This window comes from Anarhichas minor, unplaced genomic scaffold (assembly GCF_050575085.1).
Source record: "Anarhichas minor isolate MPS153535 unplaced genomic scaffold, ASM5057508v1 ptg000027l, whole genome shotgun sequence".
NCBI lineage: Eukaryota > Metazoa > Chordata > Actinopteri > Perciformes > Anarhichadidae > Anarhichas > Anarhichas minor.
Window position 1 is genome coordinate 19132702 of NW_027466473.1, and position 15851 is coordinate 19148552.

Genomic DNA, 15851 nt, shown 5'->3' on the forward strand with positions numbered 1-15851 from the left:
GCAAATGATGGATCATCTCTCTGAGCTGGGCCATGCAACAATCAAACATCACTTAGTCACAGATATGACACCCCGAAGGCCGATAACCATCCAGCCATCAGAAAACAAAACAACAACAATTACCCCATTTCTTTTCTCCTCAGCTCATGTCGTATATATCTGAATTCCTCCCTTGACTGAACAAATCTCAAAGCCGTCAAGTTTAGACGGCGGCTGAATACATCTCGGAGTGATCAAGTTTAAGAAAGAAAGAGAAAGAAAGGAAATTGAAAAATAAATTCTGAAACCCTCTGTAATGCGGAGAGGCTTAGCTGAAGCTCTGAGAGAATCAGCAGGGAGGATAAAATAATGTATCAGAGAAATATGCTTACAGCACCGGAAGGCAAAAAATGGGATACAGCCACCTCTGAGGTCTGCAGCTGTGGAAAGGTTCACACTGGCTTGCTGAGAATCCGCAAACCAGATTACAGTACGTGACTTAGCAACACTCGTGACCTTGTCTGCCTGGCTTGAGAGCAAAGGGCTTAATATCAGCAAGAATTTAAGGTTTCATTACGGCCATCTGACACTTAAGGAGGTAGGAAAGAAGAAAACAACGACGAGGGGAAGAAAATGAAAGAGATTTAAGTTCTTTCATCCTCAGCAAAATGAACTAAGATGACAGCCTCGGGGCATTTGGTGAGCGCTAAAATACATGGGAGGTTAAAAGGAGGCAGAGCTTTTGTGATATCGCGGAGTCTTTTTTCAGGGAAAAGCCGAGAAGAGATGAATGGTCTCTCAGCAAAGTCTTGGATGGGAAAGTGCTGACAGCTTCCATGTCCTCAGACATTCCCATGAATGCTGTAGAAAAAGCTATGCCCTAAATCACACACTATAGTGCAATACTTGCTATACACACATAGCACAGCATATCATTTCAAACACACACTGATGCAGGTATTACTATACTTGGGTGTTCATCCTAAATCCCTCACACTTCTACCCTTAAGTAAAAAAGTAATCATGTGGAATATTTATGTTTAACTTTCATGTAACAATTAGTACAAAATAATAGTGAGACCAAAACTATGACTGCGAAAGAACAAAAAAATCCTGCACATTATTGATTTTTTGGTCTGGGACTGATAGGGTTAAAGTCCCAAATTATCTGATGACAACTAGACTTGGACAAAGGAGTATATACATACTTACTACTATTGCACTGTGTTTATTGTTATGCACCATTCACATCGTCAAAATCCTTGTATGTGTAACGTACTTGGCAATAAACACTTCTGATCTGATCTGATCTTAAGTATTCCTGATTTTAGTTTAAGTATGTTGCTCATCATGTCTTCTGTTTAAAGCAAAGCTTTAGGACAGGACGTGTTTCTGCTCAGTGTGTTTGTTAAAGAGATGAAAATAGCAGAGAGCACATTCCTGTGCTTTGGACCAACCTGGTTAGTCTTTACACCAAAAATGCAGTGTACTGCTTGATCAGTCCTGACACATCCCGAACTGTGCATCTCCTCGCACTCGCTGCAGTCGACTTCACAGTGAGTCACTGCAGTACCGAAGAGGCAGAGCGACGAAAATGCCACTATGTGAAAAGGCCATTTATCTCATCAGGAGAAAAAAGGACTAGAAAAACTATGGTTTCTCTTTTTGGACTGAACTCATTTCAAACTAATTTATATTACTGCTCATGTAAGCCAACTTAAAAATTGGACAAAGGTTAAATAACTACTGTTCTATGGTCTCCATCAGTGACACAGCGGGGAAAAATCCAAATCAATTCAACCTAAATTTAGTGTGAGTGACCATTTTTTCACTTTAAATTCTTTCTATTCTGTATTAGTCCCCAAAAACATTCAAGTACAAGAAAAAAACAACAACACTCCTCTCTTTTCTCACTTTGATGTTTGTTTCGGCCTTGAACTCCAAACCTGAAATCGCATGCTTGCATAGCCTTTGATCCCACTGCAAGGTCAGCATCAGAAAGATGCCTCATCTCATCTCCATCAAATCATCACCTCGGAGATTCTTTAACAAGCTCCAAACCACTACTTTTCTTCTTTAAACCCCTCCAAAAGCTCAGCTCTAATGCTTCCTGCTCACTTTAATACCAACAGAGACTGCTGGCCTGTTTACAGTTTCATTTCAGGTGGGTTTAATTATCAACACAGTGAACATAAAACAGGAACGGTGCTTCAAACAGAGATTAAGTCAAACTCTGTAGATCAAGAAATACTGTTGGTACAGCGACTCCTTGTCCAGTTAAAGCTTTATTATACAGTATTTTACATACAGTCTTTTTAACTTACTCATAGTATTTTATTGAATAGTGGAATGGGACTTTTGAACCAGCTGTTATATCATCATATTTTATTAAGATCTGATCTGCTCCTCTTTTCATTTCCTGTTGATACAAACTGAAGACTTCACCTGTTGTCTTGATGAATTCAGGTTAATGTACATTTCATCAGCATTAATTCCATCACTTCGAGCTTCTCTTCACCGACAGAAATGCTGTTTGCATTCATTCATTATTTCTAGTTGCAATACATTTTTGCCATTTTTCACACTCGACACTTTGTAATGTTTCACAATAAAAGCATCCCAGCCGAAACTGTATAAACACTCATGTTCCTGGTTGGCTTTTAATTTGAAATATTTGCAACGATCAACGATTGGTGAGTATGACATGACTGTTGTTGTACTTATGGAATAAGTGCTATTAAAAAGGCTCATTAAGCTCAATTAACTATATGAGCTATGTTTCTTTTTTAAATATATAGTTCATATGTTTCTTAAAGGCCTTTACTTATTTGTGCTGGCCATAACTTTCATACTGGCTATTATGTGAGAATGTATGATAAGTTGTTTCCATGTTGACATTTAAACAAGCATAAATGCATTAGGATATGTCATTATGGCTTTATTATGTTTATAAAAGGTCATTGGAATAACAAATTATGAACAAACTGTTCCATTTAATATATCTTTGCTTTTATGAAAGCCTCTGCTTACAGTTTCACATGAATAACAGGACTTGATGACTCATTTTTGTGCATTTTCAGCCTTAAGAACCAATTATTCTGTCAAAAGCCAATCTGCCGTACACATTTATTATTAGCACTAACACATAAGAAGAAGACCTGATATTGTCTCTAAATACCATCTTGAATCTTACTGACAAATTAAAGTTTAAATGAGATGAGTCAGCTTAGATGAGTGCTTTAGGGAGCTTGGAGAAGAATCCCTTCCTGTCAGCCAAAGAGTATAAACAAACAAAAGTTCCTACCCCGTACACCAGCTCCCCGACCATGCCGTTCCAGATCTTGGTCTCTGGGTCCCTGGCGCCGTACTTTCCGTCAGGAACGATGGAGATTTTGTACTTGATGCCGATGTGTTTGGCGATCTCCGAGGCCAGGTCCACGCAGTATCCCTCGAACTGGTCGTTGCCCTCGTACATCTCCCAGTTCTTCTTGAGCATCACATAGGGACCCTCCTACACAAGGGACCATAACCAGTGAACCAAACCGTCAGACAGACAGACACACGGACATGAGGGCTCGCACAATGGTTCATTGACACACCAACAGAAAACAGAATGAAAAGCAGGAACCGCAGCTCAACCAGGGTTGAGGTTAAAGGTACCCGGTGGAGGTTTTGACCACTGGGAGTGCAGCGGAGCAATGTTTTGATGAGTGAGGCCCCCGTTTTGTTATGCACAAGCATGATGCGTTTTTGCTGATGGTTTCATGCTACTTCATTGAAAGACATTTGGTGGCAGTAACACCTCTCGAAACATAGAAATGCAGCAGAACAATATTTCTGGCTCGCAAACAAGGATGTAAACAATGTAGGCGTCAAATGTAGTTTAAGGCAGGATATACATTTGACATTTTTGTGCGGCGTCTAGGAAACACGCAATGCGTTTTGGTGAGAAACACAATCCTCCACTCCACAGGGTAACTTCAGTTTCACTTCAGTCAGTTCATGAAATTTAATTTCTTCTGTACTGATCATGATAAACATAATAGTTTGACATTTTAAAGCTGCTCCATTTAAGATGCTATTTAAAAAAATAGTTTGGCATCATCTCTGACTGATATGATGATGTGATTTAATTAAAGTTACTGTTGTAGTCGTTCATCTTTCGTTCATCTTTTAAACTGGTGATTCAACTGGGAGAACTTCATGTCCCTTCAGGGTGTGGAAGTGATCCAACTGTCTCCTAACGCTATCTGCAGAAAATGAGAAACACTTTTACTTCAGGAACTCTGAATTCAAACCAAACTCTCCTTCTCTGAATCTCTATAACTAAACATGTCCTGTTCTACTACCAGAGAAAATCATAGTGCAGCTTTAAATGTAATGATTTTAACACAACTTGATCCCAACTGCTTGGAGATAATTTAGTGAACAGCAGAAAGGGATGCATGTGTAATCATGATGGCAGCCTAACGCTGCATAAACACAGCACAGACTGAGGTTTAGGCAGGAAGGTGGGGGAAAAAAAGTGTTAGTGTGGATGCATGATACAAAGAGACTCAAAGAGAAGGAAGGAAAGCATGACTGAGCAGACATGGAGGCTGACATAGAACTGTAGGGAAATGAGAAATGAGCTGCAGTCAGACTGAATGACTTAACAAGCCTGACTCGACTCCACTCCACTTGAACACTAGTAATCAGAGGTGGCTACATCAGTCTCCACTGTGACCAGCAGGAGGTTATAGATCACTCGATTCACTGTTCTAAGTGTAAACCTTGCCTGCTTTCTGCGTTCATATTTCCAAACAAATTACTTTTGTCATGGAAGGCAGCGGATTTCATGTTGCGAACGACAGCAATTTATTGTGAGATGTGTTTTTTTTTTTACATTGCCCGGGGCCGAAGCAAGGTAAACCAAAGACTCCTCAGTGGGAAGAGAATGCAAATGCTCAGCTGAGCCCGCGGCACAACACAATGTGACTGTACAACATAATAATGGCACAAGTTTGCAGCTTCGCGTCAAAATAAGACATCAGAATTCATGTTTCCCAACATGGTGCTGTAGCACAAAACAATGCAAATATTTAAGCTCGGTCCTTGCAGAATTTACACAACACAAACAAGTTATTTTTACTTGGGGGTTTAGATGCATCATGATGCGCTAATAATGCATTAAATTAAGATTATAGGTAAAGGTTATAAAAAAATTGTAATACAAAGATTAAGACGCATGCATGTAAATCAGCATCTCCGGTTGTAATTGTATCTAAATGATGTCAGCCTAACTGCTAATATTGTATCAGAGCTTTATTAAGTTGCTGCTATTGCAAACTCAACATTTCCTACTGCCTCTATAACATATAAAGCAGGGTGGCTTTATTGTGAAACCTGGTCAGCGCTGACAGCAATTATTCAACAATACATCTACATAACAAAAAAAAAATAATCAATTAAACTTTTCGGGACAGTGGATCAGTTTGAGGTTAATGGAATTAGGGAGAGCAGCCACAGTAAGCCGTTGGATGAAGAGCTGTAGGCGTCAGGCTGCACACCGGCAACTCCTCATCAAGGTAACAAAGTCTCCTGACGCTGTGTGGAAACTATCGCCATGTGCAGCATGAAATCAGATTGCAGTTGCTCATGTCATGATTTTCAAAATGCCAGTCATTGACTAACTTCTTTATCAAAATAACGTGAGTTTGTTTTGGCTGCGCTGCAAACGGATACATCAGTCTGACAAAGCAGCTACTCGAGGAGTGTTTGTTGCCTCCAGATTACACTACACCTTTATCGCCAACTCAATCAGGACTGAACTGCTCCAGCAGTATTTGAAAAGGTCAAGTGGTATAATCAAAATAGACACGGTGGCAGGCAGCAATCCATAGATCCAATCAGGTAAGAATAGTTGGAACACAATACAGACTGCAATGATTTTCACTGGAATTAATTAAAAAAACAAAGAAGGAAGATGAGAATAAAAATTCTACACATGATGGCTTTTACTGTCCTACGAGCACCACTTCATGCAAAGCAATACCACGTTTTTCTTCTACTGACAACTCGAACAAAACAAAACAAAATTTACAACGGCTGAAAAATGGAATTCATGATACGCTTTTAATGAAGCTCGACCACTTTAATTATGAAGACTCTATTTACAAGTCGCGGATGTTTTGGATGTATATCAGAGGGGGAAGAAGGCCCTAATCCACGTGATTTATGATAGCGGGCTGCATGACAGTGCTGGCAGCCAGTGGAGCAGAGATAAAGGATGCAGTCAGTGATTCTGGCACGAGAAGAGGGCAGTGCTTCAGAGGTCTTCACAGCAAAGGCCAGCAGGGCTGACAGGCTGGTCAATAATCCCAACCACACTGCTTCAATCATTGCCTAATGAGACTAATTAAACATGCCATTAAAACACATACACACATCATTGTCATGTCACAAATCCATACATACGTAAATAAGGGCACACACACACACACACACACACAAACAAACACACATTCTGTATTTACCCACATTAGAGTTGTTTGACTGGGCTGCCTAGAAACTGACCGTTTGGTTTTGTGTTTGAATAATGTGAGATAAACAATCTGTTGCACATTCAGTTTGAATATGAGTAGAGAAAAGCGACAACATTCTGTTCCATATTTTAGAATAACTTGAGCACAAAAACAACATTTTATGAAGCAGAAACACGTTAATGCTTCTCAGTAAATGACTCATTCTGGGTCTCAGTCATCAGTAGCCACTTGAGGCACTAATTATAGTATTGAATTGATTGATTTTGGTTGTATGACAATGAAAAGAGGGATCAGATTTAAAGCACAAATAAAGAAATGCTTTTCTTTTGTACAATGAAGTTTACTCGACCGGCTGCTGCAGGGCGACATTACGGCCTTGTTAAGGGTTTTAGATCACCGTGGTGCTTCAATGAACGCTGTTATAGCTGAGCCTCAACCTGTACAGCTGCAGTACTCACTGTTTGTACTTGCAATAAGAATAAACATAAGGAAAACCGGAAAATTAAAGTATGGGTGAAAAACACTCAAATCACTAAATTATTACCTTCTAATTTTCTTACTTACTTTTTTTTAACATCCATGATCCCACAAACATACAACAGGCCTCATGCATGAACATTTCTGTGATTTTACCCTGCACCTCTCTTTCTCACTCATTTCTGTGAGATTAAATCAGATAAAGGTTGCTCACCGGATTTAGCAAACCCTCTTAAATGCAGAAACGTTTTGTAAATCGTTTGTTTCAACTTAAAGGTTCTCTATTCGATTTTCATAGAATTATTATTGCTATTTGCTATGTAAAGATATAATGTCTACTTGAGTCTCCCTCTGTGTGTGTTATGATCTCAGGTTCTTCATAAAAAGTGTTGCACCGGTGCACTACTCCTCTGTTTTATATCGTACGGTTTTAGCGAAGATTTATGTTTGGGAAGTAGTGAGTATGACTTGGATTATAATGCATGAGTTGAGAGAAGTTTGAAAGTATATGTTTTATTTAAGAATTCAGGGTAACACACGGTGAGCAATTGTTTTACAAATAGTCATTTTGTGGGCGAAGTATTTCTTTAAATCATCATGCCACTAAAAAACAAATCTGTTCATATGAGAGGTTCTTGGATGAGGCCCAATGTGCTCCAAAACATCTATGTAGTTGCATCTTCAGGACGGATTTGGGATACCAAAATAGTCTCAATCCAGAAAATCAAAACATGTCCTTCTCCCTCAGAGTTCCTTGAACAAAGGCTAACAAAAGCATGATTATAGCAGGACCTTGTCTGTACTTGTTTGCCCTCTGGTAGATTGACAGTGTGCCAGGTTTAAAGTGCAATGGATGAGTTTGAAGCCAAAGACACACTTCATCAAAGCTTTCAGCCTTGTCCTGGCAATACGATGACAGTCAAACGTTGTCCTTGTCTGCAGGAGCTTCACTGTTAACGCACTAACCTCCAGGAAGATATGAGTCATCGTTGATGTCTATAAACACTTTTAGCTAAAGACATATAATAGCTATTTACACTACTAATAAAATTCCACCGGACAAAAGAAGATCATGAGGTGGTTGCAGATCTATTCATTCAAAGTATACACGTGAATGGCCTTATGAAATAAATTTGCTGACAAATGTTGGGTTCTGAAACGGCTTTTTTTCGCCCCCATCAAAAGCTATCTATAAGGTTCAAAATAACAACTGGTGGCTAACAAGCAGCAGTAGCCCTGTTGTAAAGCTTGGGGAAGTGGCTGTACGCTGCTCTTTAACTGTGTGTTGCCATTGTAAGAAACTTTTCCAAAACAAGCATATAACTTTGTCTTTCGGTAATAACGAAAATAGAGCCTCAGGTCTTGGGTTAAGTTTGGGTCTAAAATGATCAAAACCAGGTGGTGCGTGTACAGGCCACGGTTCGGGTCTGGGCCTGTAGGCCAGTGCAGAACTCTAGTGTGTCACATCACAACAAGGGTGACTAAAACAACAACATCTTTAGCAGAGTAGGGGATACAACACATCGCTGAAATGTGTGGGGAAATATTTAAAAAGACAAAACTAGATTATTGAGAAATAAAAATCACAATGCCCAAACTACCAACTCAGCTGTGCCTAGATTCTGTCTGCGCTTAAACTTACATCTCATGTTCTCATAAACGTGACAAAATCGACAACAATACCATCCTTACTTCTTTTGTTATTGTTCTTGTACAAAAGACTGACAAGGTTCTTTAAGTTAAAGTTCAAGTTGAGAGAAGTCCCGGGATATGGTGTGTTAACTTTCTGCACTATTTGCCATTAAGTCTACTGTCACACAACAACAATGCTACCGATTTCACTGCTGTGCATACAGTACCAACACAGGTCTGGGTTGTGAATATCTAGCTTATTCACACGCTGAAACCAGAGGGCAACTAGCCCACACTAGGTGACAAATGACATATTGAAGAACTCTTTTATAACTGCTCCTTAAAAGTTCCTAAGACACGGAGGCAGCCTTGCTGCAATATAACACTGGGACACTTCATTAAGTTTAAACAAACATAACTCTCACAAACATTAAACGCGGGAGTGAAAGGAAGCCGTCATAATGTAACCATAATATCATGCTGCATAAAAGCGTGATGGATATGAACTGGGGTGATTATGAGAGCATTAGTCTTTCTAAGCTGTTTAAAGCTCACAGGAAGCCCTCTGAGTGTGTAATGTACTGTACGGGGGAGCAGGTAGTCAGAGGAAGTGACAGATTTAGAGCAGACAGGAACTCAGTTAGACATGATACATAATCACATTCTGGTGCCGCCTCACTTTATAGTTCAGGGCCCGTAGATCTTAGCAAAAATTACAAATTCAAATCAGGATGGGATTCAAGCTGTGATTGGCCACACAAACACACCGGGCATGACAATGTATGACTCTAACACACACAAACAGGTGTAGCGGGAGCTTGTTAATGCTAGTAAACAGACACTGTGCTCTTTGGGACCCATTTTAGCCTCAATGGGTGTCCATCCACAAGCACCGTCTTTTTTTTTTTGCCTCCATTTGCATTTCATTTTCCTCTCGAGGGGCTCCATTACAGCTCTGAGTGGCTCCATTTCTTGTTCAGTTTTCTGAACAGGGTGTCCATTAACAAAGTTGCCGTGTGTCTCCTCTCGCCCAGAGTCTTTAGGGCTTCATTTTGGCTCGGGTTGTTGTGTCCATCCCTCTGCCATTAAGGGCTTTCATATCCTTGCTTGCGTCCAACTGGGGCTCAGTTTCTTAAAATGGGGTTCCTCATCAGGGGCTGAAAAGAGGGAGGATTGTGCTGAGCTGTGACTCTCCATTCCCACCTCCTTCCCTCCTCCACTCAGCTGCTACATGTGCGCTCATAATTTGGCTGCTTTAACTGCAGTCAGCCATGTCAGAGTCATTGCTACATCCAGAGATTGACAAGCCATGCAAAGGCCTTTGATTTCTATCATTCGTAGCAGTGTGTAACTCTTTTATGAACTCTTTTATCTGTGCAATGACAGCCAAATTCGCAGTAACGGCAGCTGTTTGACTACTTTGTGAGATGTTTACTGGTGCAATACAAGAGGATGTAAGTGACAGTAGTCGATTCTGGAGTTGTATGATGGTTTGTTGAAGTTTTCTATTTGAGTAATAGAGAGTCTCCTTACTGATAATGTTGTATCAAAGCATGGATTCTAGTCAGTCATAGTACACAACATAACGTCCTTCAGGGGTCTGTAAAAAGCTGAAATCTGAGCATCCATGCAAATTTCATCGGTTCACAGTTGGATATTTTTACTATTCATCCTGAGATATAATCAATTTGACGGTCAAGGAGTTATGTGTGATGAAATGTTGGCTACAGAAGGGCACCTTTGAGTTGAGATTATCTTGTCACACCACAACATGTTGTTGCCGCTGCTGTATTCTGTTCTATAGCAGCTACTATTACTGGATGATTGGTATCTCTAACCTTTTTATGATGAATTTCTCCCAGTGAGAATGTTGATGTTGTGTCTGAGCAAAATGGCAGAAAACAACTTACTCTCTGATCTAAAGGCTGGCAACAAAACTTTTTTAAATAGCAAAACAAAAGTCAAGGTAGATTCTGCGCATACAGCATGTCTACATTATATCTGCATCGACGATAAAACACAGCATCAAACAAGAACAATTGCCCAAGAAAGCAAGATTCATTGAGAATAGCTGTTGACTGTGTTAAAGTGCAAATATTGAGAGTTCTGTAGTAATACTTGTAAAGCGCCTCCTTAAAAACTGAGGCGCTTTACAAGGAGGAGAGGATGAAGGATAACAGTGCAGCTGACCACCATACTTTAATGTCGGGTTATAGTGAATGCAGGTTTTGATGTTGGCGGCAAGGACTTATGACATGTAGCCACTGAACCTCCTGACTCTGCATATCCCAAACAGAGTATGTACTAGATAATAAAGTCCTCTTGCACTACAAATGTGTGTGTGTGTGTTGGCGAGCGCATGACGGTCTCTTACCATGATGGTAGTAACGACAACAGTGCGGTTCTCCATGCGAGAAGTGTCATTTGGAAGCAGAGGAGAGTCCTGGATCAGCACCAGTTTGTCTGCATCGTTCCAGTAGCCGATCTGCCGGGAAAACACAGTATGAGATTGTGCATATGTGTGTGTGTGTGTGTGTGTTCAAGTCAGAAATGCTTGCAAGTCATTTTTTTGTGTGTCCAAGTCAAGTCGCAAGGGTATTATGGTTGTAATGAATGTTCTATCATCTGCTGTATGCCATCCGGTCTGCTTACACCAAGGCATAGCTATATCTTCAATATATAATATTAATATTAATAATAATAATAATAATAAATTCACTTTAAAACATATGCCCCTATATGGATATAGACTTGTATATAACGTCAGCCGGGGTAACAGGAATATTTTGCTAACATTATTAGGCATGAAATAACCCTAACCAATTTTTCAATAACAGTTAGAGTTCAAGGGTATCGTATAATTACTTCTGGGTCTCCAGCTAATGACAGTTTATAATTAACTGTAATTTAACACATCCCTCTCGACTCTCAAACCCAGAGATGCTCGTAAGGAATTTTTAAACCAGTACAACTTAAGTCACTGTCGGTGCGCCTTGAGTCCAGGTCCCGATTTTTGGTTCATGTTTTTGTAATTTAGTTTTTTTTTTTTTTTTTTTTTTTAGATCTTTAAAACTCGTGGATTAAAGCTTGGATGCAGCAAGTGAGTAGATTATTTTTTCAAACTGCTATTTCCAAAGCCAAACATTACTTTCACACTCATTTTTTTGTTATTTCTAAACATGTATTCATCATGCTGAGATTCCATTTAAACAACAATAAGTGGTGATGTTGAATTATTACCCAGCCTGAAACGCGCTCATGCAGGATTCCAATTTCAAGCTCAATGTTGTGCTGCTTCTTTTTGTCAAAAGCTATTTCATGTTCGGCTGACATTACTGTCGTCTTCCAGAAATCCTTCAGGGTCAAACTGACCGAGTGGAACTGACAGACATGATATGCTGCGGTCACAATGTGAGCACGCTCTGTCTATCCAGAGGAGGTATAGAAAATGGCGCTGGCTTGCCCATATGCAATTTTTAACAAACAACCAATATCTGTAAAACCAATACTGTGTCAAAGTGATGTATAGATAGTGAAATAGACAAAGAGCTTTGACAGCAAATATAAGCAGCTATAAGTCAGAGGGAGTGGTGACGTTGAGCGCGCCAGCTGGCTGCTGGTTGGACGCCGCTGGTGGGGAAAGAAGAGCTGTGATTGGCTGATACCGCCTGTGTGTTGGGACATTGGGATGATTGAGGAACATGGAAAATGTAGCAGAGAGGCCATGACTGACACATGCGCGCGCACACTCACACACACCGTGTCCTGACAGGACCCTCACGGTGCACAGTAAGACAGGCCAAAGCAGCTTTTGATTGATGGGAACTCCTCTCTGCTCCCCCCCCTCCCCTGCCTCTACCTTGATTGCTCTCTATTTCATTTCATCCTCTCGCCATCACTCTCACAAGTGCTCTCTCTCTCTTTTTCCCATTTTCCCCTGAATTTCGTCAACAGGCATCCATCCTTGCACACCAGAAGTAGAGACGCCAGCAGAGGCTGAATCTTTTTTTTACAACCTACTTATGATAATAGCAAATGCCACACAACTGTTTGTGTCATCTCAGCCCCTAAATACTTCACATGACAGAAGGGAAAATAATGTGTATGCTAAAATATACAGTACTACTGACTTGACTTGGACAAATATAAAACATAACACACAAATGTGAGCAGTGTGGTGTGATGTTTTACCCGTCTGGGTCCGTTATTCTTCAGTTCAAACACGTCCATAGTGTAGTTGACCCTGCGGCCATAGTGGTCAAACTGGACATTACCTGTTAATCCCTGCAGTCGGACCTGCACACAATGAACAGCAGCAAATATTATTCAATTACTCCACATAAAGATTGAAAGAAAATGTATTTACTACCAAAAGAGTTTGTAATGGAGCAGCTTTTCACAGAGTGTTTTACAGTGAAACAACGTTATGCTTCATCCACACGCCCGCCACAGCGTAGGAAGGCACATTAATACCAGATGAGTGCATCTTTGTGTGGCTCATTTTCTATAACCAGTGTAGCATTGAACTATGGTGGAGTGAGAAAGCTACCCAGCCAACTAGCGAACAACTGGCTAGATAGCTAAAGTTCACCTCGACTTTATGCAAATGAGAAGCAGTTCTCATCCATTTTTGATTTTGTACTATGGAGTAGTAGAACAAAAGTTCTTGGAAGTAAAGGAAAAGTAAGAAGTAAGTTGAGTCTCCTCAAATCAGAAGATCCGTTTAGATCAATGTGTGATGTCGTGTCTTTTAGTCTCTCACCTGTTTGAGAGTACGCTCCATGTCGATGCCTTGGTTCCACGGGGCGGCGGGGTTGGCCAGACAGTCGCCGGCGTTCCCCCGTCTGGAAATGTCTACCTTCTGCCTGCGCAGGTTTCTGAAGGCCTCGGCCATCACCATCACCCCGTCATATGTCAGCGCTGAGGTGTACTGGGAGACAAGAGGAGGTGGTCAGATAGACTTCACTGTGTGTGGGCACTGTTGGGTTATGCGCAGCTTTCTGAAACAACGTACGATCACATGAACACACTGCAGTAGGTGATATGGTTCAACTCTGGCATATTAGATTTAAATAAAAGCCTGGTATGAATGTGCCGTGCGATTTGTAAATTACAGTCTTTGTAACCTGCAGGCCAACCTTCTTCTCGGTCTGTTTTGGGTACATACAGTACCTGGGGACACACACTATGCGGCCAATTAAATGCTGATTTAGCTGGATGGACAAAATGTTCTGCAATATTTGCTGGTCAGATCTCCTCTGCCTCTGAGAGCACGCTGAGTTTCTGCAGGACCAAGCAGTATGTTGTAACAGCCTGGCTTTTGCAAGAAGTTGCAGCCTTTTTACTCTGCCCATTATTTTCTGGAAATGGAAAGGAGAAGAGGGAGAGAGCATTTTCCCCACAGTGTAAGCCTCACAATTTCTCCTAATCTGTCTTTTGACACGAAGATTTTGAGTTGTCTCTGATTGTTTGCATCTACAAGAATCACTCTCTCCGTCAGGAAGGCCATACATTTCCCTAAAACTCACCTCCAGCGTGGCAGAAAATGAATTCAGTGAATGACAAACGGCAGGAAGAAGGAGGGCGAGCGGGGAAAAAGAAAGGGAAAAGGTGAAGGTTTAGTCCAGCCGGGTAGCAGTCTGGCATTAATTATCCCGGCTAGCAGGAGTTCATTAACTTTGCCTCCGGCCGGGGGATGGATCCTATTCATTAGCCCACTGCTCACTGTGACATTATGGCTCTCCACAGAGACTGCTGCAGTCTATCCCCCTGTTACTCTTTGACAAGCTGCCCAAAGTAACACACAAACAACCAAGGCGCAGGATAAAATCACTGAGAGTCGAGACCATCTTCACTGCTATTAGAGAAATGAACATGGACAGGTTGACATGAGGGAGTTGATTAATTCTGCAGTCAAATGACATGAGCCAGACTTAATAAATAAAATATATTTTCCTAGTTTTAATCTTGTGTCCATGTGTGAGTTGTACATTCATCTCATGTTATATGCCAAATAAATGCAAATAAGACAATCTGTATCAGAGTACATTTTAAATGAAAATCCGCAACAATTCCGTGTCTTTTCTCTTTCTGCAAAATGGTTTCAAATGTTTGATGACTCATCCTGCACCCTGGGCGTTAACAGAAAACCCTCCAATCAAATGACACTCTGGGCAACGAGCGCTATGAAGAGATAAGAAGAGATATGTTTTTGGATTTCAGTGGGCAAAATAAAACTAATGCATGCAAGGCAAACTTTGCAGATTTTCAGCTGGCTCTGCGACACTGCAGTGCAGGCAGTACGTGCAGATGAACATCTGCTGGATGACGCAAAGAGACCGAATGAGTTTTACCGGCAGGTGAGCAGGGAGCTCGGGCAATGGTGGCATGGAGGGAGACCGGGCGCCTTCTGCATCTGCTGCCCGCTCTGCAGTGACACAGAGCCAGCTGAAAATCTGCAAAGTTTGCCTTTCATTACTCCCTCGTCATCCTCCTCATCTAACATCATTTTTAGCAGTCCAATCAAATGCAAAGGATTTTATTCAAACTCCTCTTGTCACTGTACACCACTGATATTATGCTTAGCAAATAAGCATATTAATACCAGGTGTACAAAAAGATCTTAATCAGACGTCACTGTCAAGGTAGCGTGTGCAGATACAGATTACATGGTAATACCAAGTGGAAATGGGGTCCCTAAAGCTTGCTCTCACACAGTACAGTAAAGGAAGGGCTCATTACTTCACTACCTGCAGATTCCTGGAACTTACAAACACTACACATAGCATTTGTCTTTGCAAAGTGAGTAAACATGCCAGAGGAAGGGCCAAACTAACCGGTAGTGTTAATATATTATTAGAAAGAAGGGCTGACTGTGGCTGTGGACAAACGTAATAGGGAGCAGAGTAATTTAGGCTGAGTGGATTTTTAGGAGAGAGAGCAATTCATCAAGAAATGGAGTGGGGATAAACGTGCACGCACACACACCTACACACACACACACACACACACACACACACACACACACACACACACACACGCACACGCACACGCAAACACACACATAACCTCATGTGATATTGCCCTGTGGTGTAAACTTTTAATTTGAACCACCCCCAATCCATCAGACACACATACTACACACTGCTTGACTCGCACCGTTTCCACTCCACTGCATCTGGTTTTTATAATGGAAATCTTTGCTGGACACTGGACCACCATTGCGTGATGCCTTCTTGT

General features: G+C 41.0%; 1 protein-coding gene across 10 annotated transcripts in view; it reads right to left on the reverse strand.

Moving 5' to 3' along the window:
* The window catches only part of LOC142960538 (glutamate receptor 4), a 96781-nt gene that overhangs the window by 20863 nt on the left and 60067 nt on the right, over positions 1–15851 (reverse strand). For 4 of the 10 annotated variants that reach the window (XM_076102412.1, XM_076102408.1, XM_076102407.1 and 1 more), the window contains 4 exons: positions 13375–13542; positions 12804–12908; positions 10987–11097; positions 3284–3490 (listed from right to left, as the gene is read on the reverse strand). In XM_076102412.1, the coding sequence (XP_075958527.1) occupies positions 3284–3490; positions 10987–11097; positions 12804–12908; positions 13375–13542 (591 nt within the window). Of the gene's footprint in view, positions 1–3283; positions 3491–9736; positions 9770–10986; positions 11098–12803; positions 12909–13374; positions 13543–15851 lie in introns of those variants that run through there. The other 6 variants (XM_076102413.1, XM_076102410.1, XM_076102409.1 and 3 more) reach the window with 4 other exon arrangements.